The sequence below is a fragment of the Podarcis cretensis genome (assembly GCF_951804945.1).
Source record: "Podarcis cretensis genome assembly, chromosome: 13".
In the NCBI taxonomy this organism is placed as follows: Eukaryota; Metazoa; Chordata; class Lepidosauria; order Squamata; family Lacertidae; genus Podarcis; species Podarcis cretensis.
In genome coordinates this window covers 55707510-55729349 of record NC_137182.1, presented here as the reverse complement: position 1 = coordinate 55729349, position 21840 = coordinate 55707510, and the positions used below count along the sequence as shown (strand labels likewise).

At 53.2% G+C, this 21840-nt stretch overlaps 1 protein-coding gene across 5 annotated transcripts; it reads right to left on the bottom strand.

Annotated features, from left to right (window-relative positions):
• Positions 1-225: 225 nt before the first annotated feature.
• Positions 226-21717, bottom strand: LOC307202149 (insulin receptor substrate 1-like). 5 transcript variants are annotated; one of them, XM_079951868.1, is made up of 4 exons: positions 21225-21717; positions 18769-19663; positions 11834-13513; positions 226-1020 (listed from the first exon to the last, which is right to left on the bottom strand). In XM_079951868.1, the coding sequence occupies exons 2-4, from the start codon at positions 19118-19120 to the stop codon at positions 1013-1015; spliced, it is 2040 nt and encodes a 679-aa protein (XP_079807994.1). In that variant the 5' UTR covers positions 19121-19663; positions 21225-21717; the 3' UTR covers positions 226-1012. The 5 variants fall into 5 exon arrangements, with proteins under 5 accessions (XP_079807994.1, XP_079807995.1, XP_079807996.1 ...); XM_079951869.1 differs by having other exon boundaries at positions 21258-21717; XM_079951870.1 differs by having other exon boundaries at positions 21288-21717.
• Between the last annotated feature and the right edge of the window lie 123 nt (positions 21718-21840).

Below are 21840 nucleotides of genomic sequence, written 5' to 3'. Positions count from 1 at the left end.
AAAGATGCCCATACAACCTGTTTAAAAACCTTGAGAGCACAGGATTGTAGAGTTGCACGGGACTCCCAGAGGTCCTCTAGTCCAACCCGCAGGAATCTCAACGAAAGAATGAACTGGGGAGGGGGGGGAACCACCACCCTCCTGTGGCCCCGCTCCAACCCACCCTGGCTCCAAAAGGGGCAAGACACCCCCATCGCCTCCTCAGAATTCACCCCCACAACTCCGTTTTCCAGTTCTGAAAATCTCTTTTATTTCCAAATACGAGAGAAGCAAATAATGCCGTCAGTTCCCAACAGCAAAGAAGTGCGAGGCGTTACGAGACGGGCCCAGGGGAGTTTCGGGGAACCCCAAAATATTCCCTCTCTCTGCAAACTGCTGCAGCGATTTGGGAGGGGGGGTCTTCACAGGAGGGCGCAGGCACTTGAGTCAGGTGGGGCGTTTGGCCACAAACGACACGGAGGCGAGACACGGGTTCAAGGGGGCTCCCTCTGAAGCAAAAAAAGCAGTCGCCTTTAGCATTTCTTTTTGCAAGGGGGGGACGACGACAGGCGTGTATTTCCGAAGTTAAGCAGATAAGTTCTGGGGTGTGCGTTCTTCCCATTCCTCCCATGGCTTTGCGCTATAACTCCCAGGGAGGGCGCCAGGTTGGGAAACTCCACCTTGCAGAATTGAATTGGGAAATTCGTTTCCCAGACTTACAGAGGTGGCCAAACACACACACACACACCCCTCCAAAAAAAAAACCCCAACACACGAGCCAACAAACACAGACACATACAGATCTTTGGTGGCAAGCAGATTAGGGCACAATTCCAGAGTTCTCCCATGGGGAAGGGGGGGGCAAAACACCCCCCAAAAAAGGCACTTTACATCCAAAGAACTGCGGCCGAGGGGTGGAAAATTAAAGAAGCCAATATTGCTATAGTGCAAAAAAACCCAACAATCGTGAAAAATGATGTCGGCGACAAGGGAGGTCGGTTTGCGGTTTGCGTTATCTTCCTTGCTGGCGGAATCAGGAATCTGAAATGAGAGAGGAAGAGAAAAAATAAATCTGTTTCAGGCACCAGGTCAACCAAAGAAAAGAACCCAGAGATGGGCGAAAAAGAGGTTTAAGGGGAATTATTATTCCTCCTGGTCAGCTCCCCCCCACCCCAGATACTTTGCACGTGCTCAGAGGGGCCCTTCCTTCCCGTTGGCAGAGGGGGCCTTAGAAGAGACCCCGGCTCAAGTGCGCAAGGCGCAACCCAGCAGCCACAGGGCACTTAGAAATAATAATAATAATAATAATAATAATAATAATAATAATAATTTATTAGTTATACCCCACCCATCTGGCTGGGGTATAAGTACTGTCCTTAATTCTTAATCCGCTTTTCCAAACCCAGTCCCACAAGACACACACACCCCAATCTCCGTAAGGGAGAGCGTTGTACCCATAACCACGTCTCTCGTCCAGCAAGAAGCCAAGTTTCTGAGCAACGAATAAAAAAGGAAAATACTAAAAAAAAGGGGGGGGGAGGAGGGAGGTGAGTGTGTGAGCCAGGATGAGACCGCAGCAAAGCTCTCCCTGGTATGAAAATTATAGTCTGGGCCCGACGGATTGGGAACAAAGTCCCAGTGTCATTAAAAAAAGAAAACCAGAACGCCCTGTGCTGTGAGGGCCAGGTCTACTTAAAAGAGCCTCAGAACCCAGGAGTCTTCAGGATCGGGGCCCCCTCTGGTCTCAACTGGGAAACTCGCAAGCAGGATTCGAACTCCTGGCCACTGCCAGCCCTCTCCTCCTCCTCCATGGATTTGTCCAGTCCCTGCCTTATGTGGCCATCCCTGCCTGCTGTGGCAGGGAGTTCCACAGTCTAACTCTGTGCTGCGTGAAGAGGGAGTTTTCTTTTCTCTGCCCTGAATCTCCCCAAACGCAGCTTTGCTGGGTGCCCACAAATTCTCATTTTGTGGGGAAGAGACCTTTCTCTGACCGTTGCGTAATGACATCAACTTCTATCTTGTACTCGTCTTTTCTCTCAACGGAAAAGCCCCAGGGCTGCGCAGGGGGGGGGGGGCGCTGTCACCATCGCAGGGGATGAAGTTTAAGGATGCAAACTGGGGGGGAGAGAGACAGCGAGGGGGGGGCTGGAAGAAGAGATGGTGGGAAGGAAAAGAAGGGAAGGAAGGAAGGAAGGAAGGAAGGAAGGAAGGAAGGAAGGAAGGAAGGAAGATGAAGAAAGGAAAAGAAGGGAAGGAATAGGAAATAGGAGGGAGGGAGGGAGGGAGGGAGGGAGGGAGGGGAAGGAAGGAAGGAAGGAAGGAAGGAAGGAAGGAAGGAAGGGGGAGGGAGGGAGGAAGATGAAGGAAGGAAAAGAAGGGAAGGAATAGGAAATAGGAGGGAGGGAGGGAGGGAGGGAGGGAGGGAAAGGAAGGAAGGAAGGAAGGAAGGAAGGAAGGGAGGAAGATGAAGGAAGGAAAAGATGGGAATATGAAATAAGAGGGAGGGAGGGAGGGAGGGAGGGGAGGAGGAAAGAAAGAAAGAAAGAAAGAAAGAAAGAAAGAAAGAAAGAAAGAGGAAGGACGATGAAGGAAGGAAAAGGAGGATAAAGGAAGATAAAAGGAAGGAAGAGATAAAGAAAAAGAACAAAAGAAAGAAAGAAGGAAGATGAAGGAAGGATTGAAAAGGAAGGAAGGAAGGAAGGAAGATGAAATACAGTCGTACCTTGGGTTACGAACACTGCAGGTAGCGCATTTTTGGGTTGCGGACTGCGCTGAACCCGGAATTACCAAAATGGGTTACTTCCAGGTTTTGGCGCTCACAAATGCATAGAAGCGCAAAATGATGTCATGCGCAGAAGCACTGAATCCCATCACGTGCGCGCGCAGGCGTCGCACTTCAGGCTGCGAACGTGCCTCCTGCACGGATCGCGTTTGCAACCAGAGGTATGAGGGAGGGAGGGAGGGAGGGAGGGAGGAAGAAAGAAAGAAAGAAAGAAAGAGGGAGATAAAGAAAAAGAGCAAAATAAAGAAAGAGGAAGGAAGATGAAGGAAGGAAAAGGAAGATAAAGGAAGGAAGGAAGGAAGGAAGGAAGGAAGGAAGGAAGGAAGGAAGGAAGAAAAAGGAAGGAAGGAAGGAAGGAAGGAAGGAAGGAAGGAAGGAAGAAAGATAATGAAAGGAAGAAAGGAAGAAAAAGGAAGGAAGGAAGGAAGGAAGGAAGGAAGGAAGGAAGGAAGATAATGAAAGGAAGAAAGGAAGAAAAAGGAAGGAAGGAAGGAAGGAAGGAAGGAAGATAATGAAAGGAAGGAAGGAAGGAAGGAAGGAAGGAAGGAAGGAAGGAAGGAAGGAAGGTTGGTTTTGTGGCACATCCCAAAAAAGGAACAAGTGGGCAATAGCTTAGAGGAAAAGAAGGGCAGCCCTGGATCCCTGGTGGCCTGCAGGCTGGATGTGGCCCCCGGGCCTCTCTATGTGGCCCTCAGGACCCTCTCCAAGGCCCCACCCCTCGCAGGCCTTGCTCCGCCCCTTCCTCCAGTGATTTTCCCTGGGCCTTGAGCTTTGGCAGCACGGCAGAGGATGGAGAGGGGTGTGCAGAAACTGTGCCCCTTGCCATGAAGACGAGAAGGAAAGAATGGAAGGAAGGGAGGGAGGAAAGAATTGGGGGGGGGGGGAGAGAGGAGCAGCGGAGGAGGAACTCCCCCCCCCCCCCCGCTCTCCAGGGACGGCAAGGCGGCCTCAGCTGTCGGAGGAAGCAGATAAATATAGAGAGGAATTTTAACAGGGCAGGTGAGGATTTGGGGAGCTGGGGAAGAACATCTTCTCTTCAAGCCCCCAAACTGGGGGGGGGGGGTGCGCAAGCATGCAAACAGGTTTCTCCCTTTCCTAGAGTGCAGCCCCCACCCTTTCCCCAACCAGATGCTTTGGTTGGGGAAGGGGGGGGGTCAGCCACCTACGAAACTCACACTTACCGCAATGGGCTCTCAAGACGCGCCCATTTCGCAGCTGGGGAAAACCGAGGCTAAAAAAGTGGGGCTTGCTCCTTTGTGGGCTGGCAGGGAGATCCCGGGGTTTAGAGCGCTCTGGAAATACTCTGGTGGGGGCAGGAGGGGACAGCCGACGAACGATGGGAGATTTCGGGCAGATAAAAGTACTTTTTTGCATGGACTACGGAACTCCCTCCCACAGGATTGTTTGTAAAAGAGGACTGGGCAAATTCATAGAGGGGAGGGCTATCGATGGCCGCCGGCCGCGATGGCCACACTCTGCCCTTCACAATTTGAGGCAGCGATGCTTCCGAATAGTTTTTCCTGGAAACGACAGGAGGGGAGAGTGCCGGTCTTGTGTTCGAATCCTGATTTTAGGCTCTCCCCTGATGGGCATCTGGTTGTGGCCGCTGTGAGAACAGGGTGCTGGTCTAGAGGGGACCCCTTTGGTCTGATCCTGCAGGCTCTTGAAGAAATCTAAGAACTGAAACCTCTCTCTTAAAAGCAGGAAAGGGTTTGTATTATGTCTCTGGAGAGGTGGGGGGGGAATATGGGGTTGGGTGATTAGAGCCTGACATGGTTCAGGGTCTCAATAACTTAAGGACCTCCTCTCCCCATATGTAGCACCCCGGATCCTGCACTCTTCTACATCCCCTCCACCCCAGAGGGCTGCAACAAGAGAACAGGGCCTTTTCGGTGGTGGCTCCCATGCTCTCCACAGAAAGGCTGTCTATATTTAGACAGCAGGCAAAAACATTTCTCTTCAGAAGAATGGCAGATGAAGATGATGGGTTTTTTGGAGCTAGACGATCTAACCGGAAGAGTCCGCGACCAGAAGGAGGAGGAGGAGTACCAGGAAGAGTGGATTAAATTTAATGATTACTTTGTTAAATGTGTTAAGTTAAATTAACTGAAAACAGCTTGCGGATACCTAATTGGCTTAGGATTTTATTTATGTTAAGGGATGAATTAATATGTTTTATTTCACAGTGTGAAGATCTAAGGATGTTAATGTTTAAGTTAAATTTTATAAGAATTGGGATTTGGAAAACCGTTAAAAGGACATGCAACGAAATTCAACCAAGGGGAAGCGAGGAAGTCACTTAATGTTAATAAGTGTAATTTTCAATAAGGCTATGATTTGTGTTTGTTTGTCTTATATGTTTGTTTATAATGTTGTGAAAACAAATAAAAAAAGTTGGGAAAATTTTTTTTTCCCCTCTTCAATGGCCTTTGGCCATGAAATAATCTATGGCCTGTTAGAGCTGGGGGGGCGGGGGACTGTTATTTTCATTATTTTATTATTTTATTATTAAGCTGCATTACGTGCAGCTTAATAATTTTTATTATTTTATTATTAAACTGCATTACATTTTATTATTATGCGGTTACGCTTTTTATTATGGCACTCTGCAAAATGTGTTCTTAATGTTGTACACCGAACAGGGATCTTTTGATAAAGGGCAGTATAATAAATGGAATATATTATTATTATTATTATTATTATTATTATTATTATTATTAGGCTTATTGAAAATTACACTTATTAACATTAAGTGACTTCCTCGCTTCCCCTTGGTTGAATTTCGTTGCATGTCCTTTTAACGGTTTTCCAAATCCCAATTCTAACCACTCCGTATTTCTCCCAGGCAACTGTCATTCTATGGCGGGCCGCCTCTGAAGCAGGAAGTAATACAAAGGCAATTAATTTATAATTATTAATTAATCAATCAGTCTGTTGTGGCAATCAGCAGACTTGGGTAGAGGCCCATAGGATTGGTCTAAGTCACCTTTAAAAGCCCCTAAAGCAAGTGAACAAGCCCCACATCATGTGTCGGGGAGTTCCACATGCTAAGCAGAGCACAAAGGCCTCAGAGAGGGAAGAAAACGCCTCTTTTTGTGCTATTCCTGCATGGTTTTCCCCACTCCAATCTCTGAAGCCCAAATGCTTCTGCCGGTCATCTGAGGAGAGACCCCCACCCTAATTCTGTCCAGGGATCTTGGCCCTGCCAAGGTGGCCTTAAACTTAAACCTTAAGCATTCACAGCTGTGAAAACAGCTCTCCAAATTAGAGACCTGAAATGAAGATGGGGAAGGAGGCCAGCCAAGATTTTTCAACGCACGGCCAACTCCACTGTTTGCAATGCCAGAGGCAGCGGTGGTGCAGTGGTTAGAGCGCCGGACCAGAACCTGGGAGAGACCAGGGTTCAAATCGCGCCCCTCATCCAGGAAGTTCACTGGGTGGCCCCTGGCCAACTAGCCCACCTCACAGGGTTGTTGTGGGGATTAAATGAGGGGGGAGAGGACCGCATACTAAGAGCCTGCTGCATTAGTCCAACGGCCCCTCTGGTCCCGCAGTGGTCGGTGGGAAGCCTGGAATAAGGATTTGAACACAAGACCCCCTCTCTCCTCCCTGCAGCTTCCAGCACCTCCACAAATTTGTCTTCTAAAGCCATCTGGGCTGCTGGTCAGGGCTGCTTGCTGTGGCAGGGAGTTCCGCAGGTTAACGGCGTGGTTCTTTTTTATCTGCCCGTTCAGGTTTTGTGAGATGCTCACGAGTTTGAGTGCCGCACGAGAGGGAGGAATACTTTCTTCCATCCGTGCATTTTAAGTTTACAAATTTCTGCCCCTACTTGAGCTCCCTGGGGTGGAAAAAAGAGGGGATCTAATTTGCAATTGAATAAATGAATATGCAGAACTGCTGTGCCCCTAGCTCAGCCCAAATGCAGAGCTAGACTTGGCTGCACACCTGCTTGGCATGCAGAAGGCCCCATGCTTCATTTCCCGACAGCATTTCCAGCTACCCCCTGCCTGAAACCTTGGATAGCTGCTGCTGCTGCTGCCGGCCAGTGTCTGCAATATTGCGCTAGGGGGAGCCCAAGTGTCTGGCTGGGCAAGGGCTGCTGTTCAGTCGCAGAGCACTTGCTAGACCTGCAGAAGGTTGCAGGATTCAGTCCTGCAGTGCTGGCGAGGTGCCGCCCCTGCTGCCAGCCTGTGTCTGCAATATTGAGCAACCCACAGTTATGTTGGCCTGCCTCGGGATAATGCCGTCCCTCTCCTCCCCCCCACGAGGAGAGCGCAGGGGCCACGAACTGGCAAGAGACACCTGGGTGCGTCGCCAGGAGTAATTCCGGACCGCGCTGTGCCACCAGGTGAGCCTCGCGGCAGGTGCGCCGGCAGGTAGGCGGCTGATAAGGCAAAGCAAACATGCCCCAGGCCTCGCAGGGAGGTTTGGAAATCACCGTGGTTAAGGAAGAAGCCAAACCCGACGTTTTCCCCCGCTGGGCAGAGTAGGGGAGATGCTAGCCTGTTTCCCAAAATTTCCCCAAAATTGCCAGAAAATGCTTAAAGGAGAAGAGGCGAACAAATGGCGGCATTGTAGAAGTTTGCAAAATTATGCCCGGCAGGGAGAAATCATGGGATGGGCGTTTTCTGTCCTCTCTCTTGTAAGATTCGAACTCGTGAGCATCCCACACAGCTGGATGTTGGAAGATGGGGCTATGAGCCCGGCTATGGCTGGGATAAAAATAAATTATTATTATTATTATTATTAATGAGATTTCAGAGGTGATTGTTAACGACACCTGCTCTTTATTACTTATTAAAATGCATGTCTGCAAAAGGAAAAAGGAAAAATGTTGGGAAGATGAAAGAAAGCACGTGGTTGACCTATGGAACTCATGTCCACTGGAAACAGTGACAGCCACTGACCTGGGGGGCTTCCAAAGAGGATGGGACAAACCCATGGAGGAGGAAGAGGAGAGGGCTCTCGATGGCTACTAGCAAAGCTGTCAACGTTTCCCTTTTTCTAAGGTAAATTCCCTTATTCCGAATAGGATTCCTCGAAAGAAAAGGGGAAAGTTGACAGCTATGCTACTAGCCGGAGTGGCTCCGCTCAGCCGGAAGCAGCGCTATTTCTCTGAATATAGCTGCACTGGAAACGCAGTACTTGCGATGGGACCCTTTCAACCTCCAATTCTATGGGGCAGAATCTCCTTCGCTGGAGGTTTTAAGCAAGAGGTTGGGTGGACCCACATCACCAGCGGTTCTGTAGCTGCGACTCCTTTCTCTGAAAAGGGGGTTGGACTGGATGACCCTTCTTGGGGTGGGGTCCCCTTCCAGCAGTTCTACGGCCCCGAGCTAGCCAAGGGGGGTGCCTCGGGGTTCCCTCCTCTCCCCCATGCTTTTCAACATCTACATGCAGCCGCTGGGAGAGATCATCAGGGGGTTTGGGCTGGGTGTCCATCAATATGCAGATGATACCCAGCTCTACCTCTCTTTCAAATCAGAACCAGTGAAGGTGGTGAAGGTCCTGTGTGAGTGCCTGGAGGCGGTTGGAGGATGGATGGTGGCTAACAGATTGTCTTGAATCCTAACAAGACAGAAGTACTGTTTTCGGGGGACAGGGGCGGGTGGGTGTGGGGGAGTCCCTGGTCCTGAATGGGGCAACTGTGCCCCTGAAGGACCAGGTGCACAGCCTGGGAGTCATTTTGGACTCACAGCTGTCCATGGAGGCGCAGGTCAGTTCTGTGTCCAGGGCGGCTGTCTACCAGCTCCATCTGGTATGCAGGATGAGACCCTCCCTGCCTGCGGACTGTCTGGCCAGAGTGGTGCATGCTCGGGTTATCTCCCGCTTGGACTACTGCAATGCGCTCTACGTGGGGCTACCTTTGAAGGTGACCCAGAAACTACAACTAATCCAGAATGTGGCAGCCATACTGGGGACTGGGAGACCACATACCACGGGTCCTGAAAGACCTACACTGGCTCCCAGGACATTTCTGAGCACAGTTTAAAGTGTTGGTGCTGACCTTGAAAGCCCTAAATGGCCTCGGTCCAGTATACCTGAAGGGGCGTCTCCACCCCCATCACTCAGCCCGGACACTGAGGTCCAGCGCCGAGGGCCTTCTGGCAGTTCCCTCCCTGCGAGAAGCCATGTTACAGGGAACCAGGCAGAGGGCCTTCTCGGTGGTGGCTCCCGCCCTGTGGAACGCCCTCCCACCAGATGTCAAAGAGAAAAATAACTACCAAACTTTTAGAAGACACCTGAAGGCAGCCCTGTTCAGGGAACCTTTTAATGTTTAATAATTATTGTATTTTAATATTCTGTTGAAAGCTGCCCAGAGTGGCTGGGAAAACTCAGCAGGGGATAAATTTATTATTATTATTATTATTATTATTATTATTATTATTATTAAGGGACCCCCAAGCCACCGTGTCAAAGGAGAAGCACCTGCCCCCAGCTCTAGGGACACGGAGAGCTTCCAAGCTACGAGCAGCAATGACCTTTCTCTCCCTAACCCAAAAAATCACTGCATGTTTCTCCATCCCGTCAGGCTAGGAATAGACTTTTAACAGCCCCTAGTAAATGCTTCCGTGAAAAGCCTGCCTATTTACCCGGCAGAGGAGCAGCCAACGAAAGGAGAGCCTCTCCCTGGCAGCAGGTTTCGGAGAATCGCTGAATTGTAAAGTTGGAAGGGGGCACCCAGGGGCCATCTAGTCCAACCCGGCCCCTGAAATGCAGAAATCGCGGCCGACGAATCTCGTGACAGGTGGCCACCCAACCTGTTTAAATGCCTCCTCCGCACCACCGCCTTTAAAGCAGAATCACACAGCTTTAAGCAGACGCAGCTCCCCCCCCCCAGAGAATCCTGGGAATTGTAGTTCGTTCAGGGTGCATCCTGGGAATTGTAGTTCGTTAAGGGTGCCAAGAGGAGACCTGTATTCTCATTCCTGAGGTTCCCTGGGAAGAGGAATTGTAGGGATTACGCGAGTCTCCTCAAAAACCCCACGATCTTTCAGAAACCGCGATTCCCAGAATCCTTTGCGGCCAAGGGCCTTGATTGGTTTGTGTCTTCATTCATTTTATTACGTGTTTCGTGTTTTTACCTATGTGTTTTTATGCTGTGAACTGCCCCGAAACGTAGGCAAATTGAACAAATAATGAAATGGAACGGCCGAACTTTAAACAGATGAGGCCGTCCTCGTCCCCCCCGACTCAAGAATCCTCTTCGCCATGTTGCAGAGAACGGCTGCATGACGTATCGATAGATCGCCCAAAACCAGTTTGAAGTCCACATCTTTATATCGGTTTCATAGTTTTTGACCTTGCAATATATCACGAATCATGATGTGTGTCAGGGCTGCGCGACATATATCCTCCAAAACTGGTTTCAGGTCAGTATATGATAGCAGTTTCCTAATATTTGATCTGGAGATATATTGCAAATCATGATGTTTGTGTGTTTTGCAAAAACCCAAAAGTGGGGGAAACCGTGAAGACAGCAAATGTCTCTATGTAGCTCTGTCCTTATTTAAGACATTGTGATACATTGCTACCTTGGTTCTCAAACGCCTTGCTGGTTCCCAAACGCTGAAAACCCGGAAGTGTTCCAGTTTTCAAAAAAAATTCGAAGCCGAACGTCTAATGCGGCTGTCGGATATTGTTTCCAGGGCACCTGCACAAATCAGAAGCTGCGTCTTGGTTTTCGAACATTTCGGAAGTCAAATGGACTTCCCGAATGGACTACGTTTGGTTTTCGCTACTTATTTTGCGTTTTTGATTTTGAGGCTTTTTCGGTTAATTTGTTTTTGTGACTGTGTGGAAACCAGTTCAGCTACTGATCGATTGATTCCATGACTGCAGAACAATGACTATCATCAGTGCAGGTAAGAATTTTTGTTTAATTTTTATCATCACAAAACTGCCTTATTTATTTTAAAGGTAAAGGTAAAGGTACCCCTGCCCGTACGGGCCAGTCTTGACAGACTCTGGGGTTGTGCGCCCATCTCACTTAAGAGGCCAGGGGCCAGCGCTGTCCGGAGACACTTCCGGGTCACGTGGCCAGCGTGACATCGCTGCTCTGGCGAGCCAGAGCCGCACACGGAAACGCCGTTTACCTTCCCGCTGGTAAGCAGTCCCTATTTATCTACTTGCACCCGGAGGTGCTTTCGAACTGCTAGGTTGGCAGGCGCTGGGACCGAGCAGCGGGAGCGCACCCTGCCGCAGGGATTCGAACCGCCGACCTTTCGATCGGCAAGCCCTAGGCGCTGAGGCTTTAACCCACAGCGCCACCTGCGTCCCTGCGTTATTTATTTTATAGTACAGTAAATTGTTTATTGCTTTGATTTTATGGATCAATGGTCTCGTTAGATAGTAAAATTCATGTTAAACTGCTGTCTTAGGGGTTGTTTTTAAAAGTCTGGAATGGATTAATCTGTTTTGCATTACTGTCTATGGGAAAGCACGCCTTGGTTTTGGAACGCTTTGGTTTTGGAACAGACTTCTGGAACGGATAAAGTTTGAGAACCAAGGTACCGCTGTACAGTGGTACCTCTGGATGCGAACGGGATCCGTTCTGGAGCCCCGTTCACACCCTGAAGCAAATGTAACATGCGACTGCACGTTTTGCCGCTTCCACACATGGTATCATTTTGAGCGTCTGCGCATGCGTGAGCGGCGAAACCCGGAAGTAATGCATTCCGTTACTTCCAGGTCACCGTGGAGCGCAACCCAAAAATGCTCAACCTGAAGCGTATTCATCCCGAGGTATGACTGTACAGTGGAACCTCTGGTTACGTACTTAATTCGTTCCGGAGGTCAGTTCTTAACCTGAAACTGTTCTTAACCTGAAGCACCACTTTAGCTAATGGGGCCTCCTGCTGCTGCTGCGCTGCCAGAGCACAATTTCTGTTCTCATCCTGAAGCAAAGTTCTTAACCCAAGGTACTATTTCTGGGTTAGCGGAGTCTGTAACCTGAAGCGTCTGTAACCCGAGGTACCACTGTATACCAATATATTGCGATGTTCAGATGGTGATACAGACATGTTGTTCAAAACCAGGTACCTGCCCGGCCTTCCCGCCGCCACCACTCACCTGCCCCCTCTGAGCTCGCCTTCTGCCCCCGAAGCTCCCCAGAGCGGTGGAAGTCGATGCTGGCATAGCTGTGGATCACCGCAGCTGGGGCGGGCACCGCTGGCAGCCGCAGGACAGGCGCTGCCTCATTCGCCAGGTCCAAGTCGATGTAGTTCAGGCCTGGCTCGACTTGTGCCTCTCCGGCCGGGGGCTCCACCCCATTCCTCTCCGCCTCGGGGAACGTCTCTGAGCAGTGCCGCCTCCTCCCTTGAGAGCGGGCACATACCAGCCGGGTCCCGGGCGCCATCTCGGCATAGTTGTCGGCCGGCGGTGGCTGGGCGAGTCCCTCCGGCGCAGCCCCGGCCGACATGTTGATGTAGTCTGCAGCCGCCCAGGATCCGAACTCAATGCTGACGTACTCGCCAGGGCTGCGGGGCGGCGCTGCCGCTTCCCGGCAGGTGAAGAGGGTCCGGGGGTGTCCGCCCGCCTCCTCCAGGCTGTCGGAGCTGGTGGACGAGGACCCGGAGAGGTGGCGGGGGTCAAAAGGGCGCAGCGCGGCCCCCGGGACGTGCTTGAAGGAGCGGGGCAGGGAGAAGAAGGGGGCGCCGCCGGGCAGAGGGCTGCGCTCTGGCGGGGTGCTGGAAGCCGAGTGACTGGCGGACGACATATCCATGTAGTCACCTCCACCGGGCGATTTCGCCCACCGGGCCGTGCCGTCCGGGGAACTGCCGCCGCTGGGGGACATCAGCATGTAGCCTCCTCGCTCGCGGGACGGGGAGGCACTGCCCGGCGCCATGGGCACATAACCGCGGTCCTCCGTGGGCATGCCAGGCAGCATGGCCATGTAGCCAGGGTCAGAGCCGCGGAGGTTGAGGCCTTCCGGGTAGCTGGCGGAGACGGCGGACGGCTTCCTCCGCGATAGACCCTCCTTCTCCAGCGCCACCGGAGGCAGAGAGGACCGCTTGTTGGCTTCTGCCGCCGCCGCCCACCGTGCCAAGGAGGCGCTGTCCGGCGATGCCCTCTTGCCCATGGTGACGTAGTCTAGCTCACCCCCCACCAGCAGGTAGGCCAGGGGGTCGGGCGTCCCGGCAGGACGGCACTCGCCCGGGCTGGAGCCACCTTCGTCCGATGAGACGGCGCTGTAGTCGCTCAGGGAACTCGGCTTCCGCGGGTCGGGCACCTTCTGTGCCCCAGGCACGTGGGGAAGGCAAGGAGTGCTCTCCGGGCGCGGGCGCCAGAGGAAGCTGCCCTGACCGGCCGGAGGGTTCCCCGGGTGCTGCCGCCGGGGCGGCACCGAGATGGGCGTGGAGGCCAGGGGCTGGCTCTTGGCACGGACCCGGAAGTCGTCGCTCAGCGCCTTCATGGCCTCCAGGATGGTCTCGTGCATGTTCTGCGCCACCACCAGGTCCTCCACCTGCATCCACAACTCGCCGGGCCCCGTGGCGGCCGAGCGCCCCACCTCCATGAAAAAGTAGTTCTCGGAGTGGCCGCAGCGGCGGACGCTGAGCAGCTGCAGGACCACGGCGGCCACGTCCGAGTTCAGCCGGACAAAGTCGATGGTCTTCTCCGTCAGGCAGAGGAGGTAGACGCCGGCCAAGTTGCGCGTGTGGCCCAGGCCCCGGGGGCGCAGGCTCACCTGCCAGACCTCCTTGAAGGGCGGGCGGGGGGAGGAGGCAGAATCGCGGCCGAGGGGCGCATTTCCTGCAAGGCCGGGAACAAGAGAGGAAAAGGCGAGTGAGAAGGAGGCCGTTGAGTCAGCTGCAATTCCTGCCTTGCAGGGGGTTGGGCTTGATGACCTTTGAGGGGCCCCTCCCAGCACTTCTATGATTCTGCAAAGAAATAATTATACAGGGGGAAAGTACCTCTGAAGGTCTTTTGGCCAACTCCCTGCAAGGCAGTAATCTCAACTAAAGCATACATGACGGTGCATAGGGAAGTTCCTCTCTCGTAACTCAGAAGGCACACCAACCAAGCTGAGTGTTGGAGGAGGGTTCAGGACAACCACGGAATTGTAGAGCTGGAACAGGTTCCAAGGGTCATCTAGTCCAACCGCTGCAATGCAGGGATTGTTCACCAAATGTGGGGATCAAACCCTGAAATGCAGGGTCTCATATCCCAGCTCATAGTAGCAGGAGACAGTCCAGGTGCAGGCCAGGTGGAAATGAGCAGAGGCACTGCAGTCGAATCCTGGACAGACAGCCATTCCACCTCCGCTTAGAAACCTCCAACGAATCATAGACCTGCAAGTTGGAGGGGGTTCCTGAGGGTCATCTAGCACAACCCCCCAGCAAGGCAGGAATCCTGTCCGCAGCTGTCACTGGGTGGCCGCAAACTACCAACCTTCTGGTTAAAAGCAAGATGCACTGACCCTGGGCAGAGAAAAGGAAGCACACAGTTGGACTGTGGAACTGCCTGCCACAGGAAGCAGGCGTGACCAGCAACCTAGAGGACGGGACAAATTCACAGAGGATAGAGCTGTTGATGGTGACTAAGCCACGGGGGCTATGGCCTGCCCTCCACAATTGGGGTCAGCGGCGCTTCCGAGGACCAGCTGCTGGAAGCCGAGAGTTGCTCTCGCACTCGGACCCCCCGGGAAACCCTGCACATCCCACCCAGACTGGCTGAAAGGATCTGGCCATGTGGCAAGGAGTGCTTTGGTTATTCAGTGGGCTGCGGGGGGGAGGAGGAGGAGGAGGACGACGACAATGGGTGGGGGGCACAGAAGGTGAAGGCAGTGGGCGGATGGAAAGAGAAACGGGTAAACAGACCCAAAAACAGACGGGCGCCCTGGCAACAACCGCCGTGCGCAAGTCACCTGGAAAGGAAGGAGACGGACCGGTTGCCGGGGAGATTGTGGCAGGATAATTCAAAGCCCCCCCCTCCCCAACCTGAGGTTAACTCCCGGGTTCGGGAGAGAGCAAATGTTTAAGCTAAACAGTTCGGGGAAAAGTCGAGGGGGGGTGGTGGAGGACAGAAGATGCTCAGAGAGAGGTGTTGCAGGTCCAGACCCCCCCCCCAGTTCCCAAAGTAGGGGGGGGGCGGGGACAACAGGATTAAATAGGGGGTGTGTGTGTGTGCCAAAAGGCAAGTGGGTGGCAGCGGGGCATTGGAGGTGTAAAATCCGAGGAGTGCAGAGTCAGAAGGGGCACCCAAAGCTCATCTAGCCCAACCCCCCCCCCCGGAAAGCAGGAGTCGCAACAGACATTGCAAACGACCACCAGGCTTCGATTAATGGACTCTGCAGGAATTGGGTAAAACGACAGGAAGGATTCGAAACCTGCGGGACCAGAGATTCACAGAAGATATATACGAACTATTTGAAGAGCAACTGTAGTCAACAAATCACACTAGTTTCGTACAGAGAAATATATATGAAACATTGCAAAGTAGAGAAAGAGCAGAGATATTAGTTATGAGATTTAAATGTAAGAAATGTATATGAAGTGAATAGATTGGGAAATTTTCAGATTGATGGAAGTCGGAAAAAACCGTACAAGCTGTAAAAGTATGTTTAATTGCTGCAGAAAATGATATATTAAAAAAACTAATAATTTTTCTAAAAAAATGACCACCAGGCTTCGGAAAGCCGGCTGCAGCTGGGTCGCGCTCGCGCCTTTCGCCCAGCCGATTAAATCACGCTGGGTTTTTAATAAATGAACAGTTACCCATTGGCGCTTTTGAATTTTATCATTCGCTTCCGCTCAGGATAATGGGTTTTCTGCAAGGGGCGCTGAGATCAGGGTTGTGGGAGCAAGGTGTGTGTGAGGGGGTAGCTCCCTGCCCCCCCCCACCAAAAAGGAAAGAAAAAGGGAACTGCTGGTCTGGACCCAGAACTCCCTGTGTGCCAGGAGAACCCAGGAGTCCTGGGCTCTGACTCTCTCTCTCTCTCTCTCTCTCCCAGGAAAATCAGCCTTCTCCCCCCCCCCAAGGAATAGTATGGGGGGGGGAGAGGAGAGAGAGAACATTATGTACCAGGCGGCGCATACCAGCTGCGCACACAAACATACATCTCCAACACCGCAAGCTGCAAAATTGGAAAAGGGGAAAGAGGTTTTGCAAGGAAGCACAGCTTGCACGCAGAAGAATTCTTGCAAGGGGAGAAGGTTTTGGGTGACACCCCTGTTCGCCCCATCAGGAGCAAAGTTCGGGGCAGGCTCACACCCACCAGGCCAGCGCTTGGCACGGGACCCTCCTGACCCAGTTCCAAGGTTTGCCCGCAGCCAGTTCCCTCCTCCCTGGCAAGCCGGCCCCACATGCCACGCCTGGAGGCTTCTGGGCCAGGAAACGGCTGGCTGGGCTGCAGAGATCTAGCCCAAAGGTCCCGGGGAAACCTTTGCTCCCAAAGCAGCCTCAAGCCGGGGGGGGGGGGGGGAGGAGAGGGACGCCATTATCCCGAGACAGCTCAAGAGAGCCATGGGTAGCTCAATATTGCATGCACTGGCTGGCAGCTGCGCTTGCACCTCGCCAAGGTGGGTGTACTGCAGGACTGAATCCTGCAACCTTCTGCAGGTCTAGCAAGCGCTCTGCTACTGAACTACAGCCCTTGCCCAGCCAGACACTCGAGTTCTCCCCTAGCGCAATATTGCAGACACTGGCCGGCAGCAGCTCTCCGGGGTTTTAGGCAAGGGGGTCTGTCTCCCCCAGGAAATGAAGCATGGGGCCTTCTGCATGCCAAGCAGGTGTGCAGCCAAGCGCCCTAGGAACAAATCAAGGCTCTATCCCTCATTGTTCTGGATTAAATGAGGACATAGGGAGCTGGGGCTGAGACAGACTCCAGGTCCATCTAGCTTGATATTGTCTACACTGGCTGGCAGCCTCCCTGGCCCAGACCAACGAACGGCGCCTGCAGAGCAACAAGACCCTGGGAGCAAGGAGGAAATAAATAGCTTGGTTAATTAGCAGGGGGTAAACAAAAAAAGGTTATGCAGAGGCCCGGGAATCACGCAAGGGGAGCAAAGCGCAATGGTTAGAGTAGCCTTCGCCCTAACCTGGGATCCTCCCGCAGGCTGGGGCTGATGGGAGTTGCCGTCCAAAAAAGCTAGAGGGGACCAGGCTGGATAAGAGCACAACAAAATGGGGGGGTGGCGGCATTACAGGGTGGGTAGGGGTCCGCCAGCGGCCATCTAGTCGAACCCTGTGGCCTGCAGAGGATGTGTTTGTGCTTGCCCATCTGTGAAATGGGCTCAAAGGACCTCTGAGGACCATCAGGGTCTCTGCCCTGATCTTGGGCTAGGAGACTCGTTGCATCCCAGTACTGTGCAGGTGAGAGGGACCCCCCCCGGGGTCATCCAGCCTATCCCACTGCAATTTCCCCCCCCCCCCCCGTGTCTCTAGCCCTGTCACCTGCTCCCACCTGGAAGCGAGAAAGGTAGACCCCCAGGCAAGAGACGTGTGTCTTTCCCAGCCCTCCCGGTATCAAACTGCATGCAAATAAATTGATTTATCACATTTATATCCCGTACATACCTGCCCTCCCCATTTCAGCCTCGAAACAACCACCCTGTGATGTAGGCTAGCCTAAGAGCGAGTGACTGCCCCCCTGGGCCACACCCTGGTCTCTCCCAGGTCCTAGGTCCAGCGCTCTAACCACTACGCCACACTGTCTCTCCGAAACAGCTGGAGGGCACCCAGGTTGAGGAAAGCTGGCCTGGGCATCTGAATTAAGATGCAGAAGGTCACGTGCCGCACAGAAGCTCCGTCACCACTGTTTTTGTGCAACAAGACTGCCCCTCCAGGAACCCCTGGGGGAAATCACAAAACCATAGATTTGGAAGGGGTTCCCAAAGGTCCTCTAGTCTAACCCGCTGCGTCGGCGGAGTCGCCAGTTTAAAGGGTCGGAAAACAAAAGACACGCCTCTGCTGGTGGCCCTGGAAGAGCCCCCCCCCCCCGGGTTGCAAACGTGGGCTTGCGGGAAGAAACAGACTGAAGGTAGCTTCGGGGAGTAGAGCCTCCATAGCTCAGCAGGGTATAGCCTCTGCCACTCATGCAGAAGGCTCCCAGTTCAACCCTGGGAAGTTATCATTAGGCATGGGTCTACCCAAAACCAGAAAGAGCTGCTGCCCGCCTGTGTAGGCAGTACTGCGGTAAATGCACCAGCGGGAAGAGGAGAGGGAAGGTTTGTGGCTCGGTGGCAGGACACCTGCCTGGCATGCAGAAGGTTCAATCTCCAGGGAGGGCAGGGGAAAGACTGCCAGCCAGTACCAGGCAGTATTGAGCTAGGTGAGCCGATGGCTGACTGACTGCCAGTCAGTACCAGTCAGTATTGAGCTAGGTGGGCCGATGGCTGGCGCCGTATAAAACTTCCTATTGCATCGCTCGTGTAAGCAAGCCATGCTTCTGGTGGAGAATTGAGGTCCCAGGGCCAATCCCTGAAGAGCCACTGCTGCCAGCCTGTGTGGGCCATGGCCTGATCTGAAAAGCAGCAGCAGCAGCAGCACCTAGGAATAAATAGTAAAAAATTAAGAAACCCCCCCCCCCCAAGACATGTTTGGCTTAAAAGACTGAAGATACTCCAAGAAAATAAGGAGAGCCCACCGAGATGGGGATCCTGTTTGCACAGTGGCCAAATGGCCCTTATAATTAAGGAATTGAGATAGACTGTCCCTTGGCCTGGAGGCTCCACAGCAGCATCAGAACAGCCCTGCTGGATCAGGCCAGGTAGGAGGGGCATCTAGTTCAGCATCCTGTCCCCACAGTGGCCGAAAAATTGCCTGTGAGAAACCAGCAAGGAGGATCTGAGCACGGGAGGAACTCAAAAGCAGCCACTGACCATTCCAAAGCCGTTCAAATCCTGCAGCAGGGAGTTCCAGAGTTTAACATGCAGGAATTCCCCCCCCCCCAAGCGCAGGCCAGGCGGAGTGGCATGGGTCAGGGGGCACAGCAGCTCCTCGCCATGCCATCACGATAATCGCATGCCACCCCCCCCGGCCAACGTGGACCCCCCCTTCCCACTCACCCTTGGAGTGCAGCTCCACCAGCGCCGCGTACCACGCCTGCTGCTGTTCCGCGTCCTCGGCTGCCACTCCGAAGGTGCCGTCGCGCCCGTAGAGCACGATGAGGTGCCTGTGCCGGGCGTCCGCCCGCTTGTTGACGTTGAGGGCGCTGGCCAGCAGATAAGTCCTTTTGGGGCGGGTGCAGAGGCCCCCCGCCCGGAACTTCTTCTCGTTCTCGTAGTACTCCAGGCGAGGGGGGCCTCGCTCGCTGCCGCGCCGCAGGACGAAGAAGCGCCGGCGGTGGGACTTCTGCTTGCGCAGGTAGCCACACAGGTGGACGTCCGAGAAGGCAGCGTCGGCAGCGGAGGGGTCCATGGCCGCGGGGACTCTAGAAGCCCTTTGCCCAGCGCATGCCAAGGCCCGGGAGGGGGAAATGAACAGGGCAGACTCTCGCTAAAGCAACAGATGGCACAGGAATATCCAGTGTGATGCCCTGAGTACCAGATTTCGGGCACGTTATGCACACAGAGAAACAGAGGCCAGTTTTGGTGCCAGGGACAAGGCACATCCAGAGGGCACAAAGGGGGCACCGAACAAAGAGTGGCTGGCCAATTTGGGAAGGAATGAGGAGGGGGAGCCCGGCTACGTGCCCGTGTAAGCAACAAGAGACCACCTTTCAAGGGTGTCGCGCGACGGGAAGAGCAAAAGGTCCTTCTGAAGCTGTCCGGAGAGGTTCAGAGAGAAGAGGAAGGCTCACATCCCAGGAGCAGCTGTCATCCCTTGCAAATCGGAAAGAGTCTCAGCCAATCGCTTCCAGGACCCATCTGCCCACCAGGTTGGCACAGAATAGCTTCCCTTCTCTCAGGCTCAGGTGTCTCCAACTCCCTCCAGGTGCGAGATTTAGTTCATTTCTTCTTTCTAGATGAAAACATACACACATCCATGAGTGTGTCGGCCAAGTTCTTCCAAGTTGCAAAGTTACAAAAAAGAAGGGGGAAAACGAACGGCCAGATGCCGAAATCGTGTTTGTAACCTGGACAGTTTTTTTGCAATGATCTTTTTCCCCCATGCCAAAAAAAAACACCCCTTGTTTGCCTTGGAAGGAGAATCCTTTTCCAGCAAAGTCTCCCTCCCCCCCCCTTTTTTTTTGCAAAAGCTACCGCTTGCAGTTTGATTCTAATAAAAATCACATGTGAAGAGAGCAGGCAGGGGAAAATAAATCATCGCAGTTTTTTCCATGGCAAGTGCGGGCGAGTGTGTCGCTCTCTGGACTTAGCAGCTGCTAAATAAAATAAAAAATGTTTGCGCTCAAACTCCCAACCCTAAAAGAAAGGGGGGGGAGAGAGAATGGATTCATTGCAAAAAAGTCTTTCAGGTGCCATTATTATTATTATTATTATTATTATTAATGGGATGGTATTACGGAAGGAATGGAATCAGGTCATGTGGTCCCTTGACTGGCCAGGAGGAATGTTTATGGGTCTCTCATTAACCTGGGTTTGCCGTGGGGGGAGAACATTTTAATGTGCTTTCTAGGCACCCCCCCCAGCCCAGCAGAGAACTTCTAGAGGGTTTTTTGCACCATCTCAACACTGCAGACCGAAAGGGAACTTTAACAGGGAACATCTGCTCCAAAGGGAAAAAATGTCAACCGCAATAGTTGGCAAAATTTGGGATTGTGTGGCAAACTTCAGAGCTTAGTGCAAGTTTGCAAATTTCTCTAACGCAAATTTGTTTTCTCTAACGCAGAAAACAAACAAAAAAACATTTTCTTCCATAAAAAATAGGTGTTGGAACCACCGTGCAGAGGCGGCTCTGAGCCCTAAAGCCAGGAAAACAGGAGCGGTTGATAACAGGGCTGAGGCACCCCAGAGAACACATAGGGCGACTCCCGTACCCAAGTGACACATATACACGTGAACAGAAAATAAAAGTCGCCTTTAAACCTGCAAGATGAGGCTTCTCGAGGAATGCATTCCGAAACGACAAAACTGGGTGAAAGGCGGGCGCGGGGTAGAATTGGCCAGTTTGACACACATGCGCGGAGAGGGGCGACTTTTTTTTATTTTTGCCAAGTGTTTTGCAAGAGCGGGGGGGGGGGGACTAGGGAAAGCTGGCTTTTCAAGCGCAGAAAACGCAGCTGGCTTTTAAATAAATAAACAAGTCAAGTCTCCGATTCGCTCCCAAACCTTTTTCCAGGAGAGAGAGAGAGAGAGAGAGAGAGAGAGGAGGGGGGCGCGCGCGCGCTCCAATGGTCACCCAAGATCTGCAAGAAAAACCAGCAGAGGAGGAGAAAAATGTAGGGCGGCCAAAAAAAAACAACAACTTGCGAGTCGCTTCTGCAGCCGCCTTGAGCCAAGCAGGAAAAACAGATTTTTAAAAAGGGCTGGGGAGGAGTGCGGCGTTTACCAAACCAGGGATTTCCCCCCACCCCTCTCTCTCTCCACCCGCAAACACCCAGGCGCGCGCCCAAACGCACCTTCCTCTCCTTTTAAATCGCAATTAAACCAACCTCTTGCTGCAAGGCGCAGCTGCCATTAACCTGGCCGCGGCTTGCAATCCTGCTGACTCTTCCGCCTCTTGCCTCCGCGCACCGAAGGGCTGCAGCTGGTGGGTTGCAAGGGGTTTTTGGGGGGCGCACCCCTCTTGCAAGCTGCCGTCGCCCAGCAAGGAGGATCCTGCGCCTCTTCTCTGCCCACCGACCACGTGCCTCTCCTTTCTCTTCCTTCTTGCAGCAAAGAAACCAGGACCTTCTCCTCCTCCTCCTCCTCCTCGACGTCTGGGGTCTTTAACTGCGCTCCCGGGTCCAGAGATTTGGAGAGGCTGGGCGCGCCCGTTACGCAGCGCGGCGCGGGCCCGGGAAGGCTCCTGCGGGCCCCCCCAGTTCGGGCTCCCTCCCAGGCTGGTTTATCCTCATGCAAACTGCAAACAGACCCACATGCCCTGCATTTATACCCAGCTGCAGCCGGCGGGAGGAGGCGGCGGCGCGGTCCTAGCGCCCGCGGGGTCTCCGGAGATGCGCGCAGCTTGCGAAGCAGAGATGCGCGCACTTTTGCAAAAGGCGTCGACTCCCCAGGGCCCGGCAGGGGCGGGGA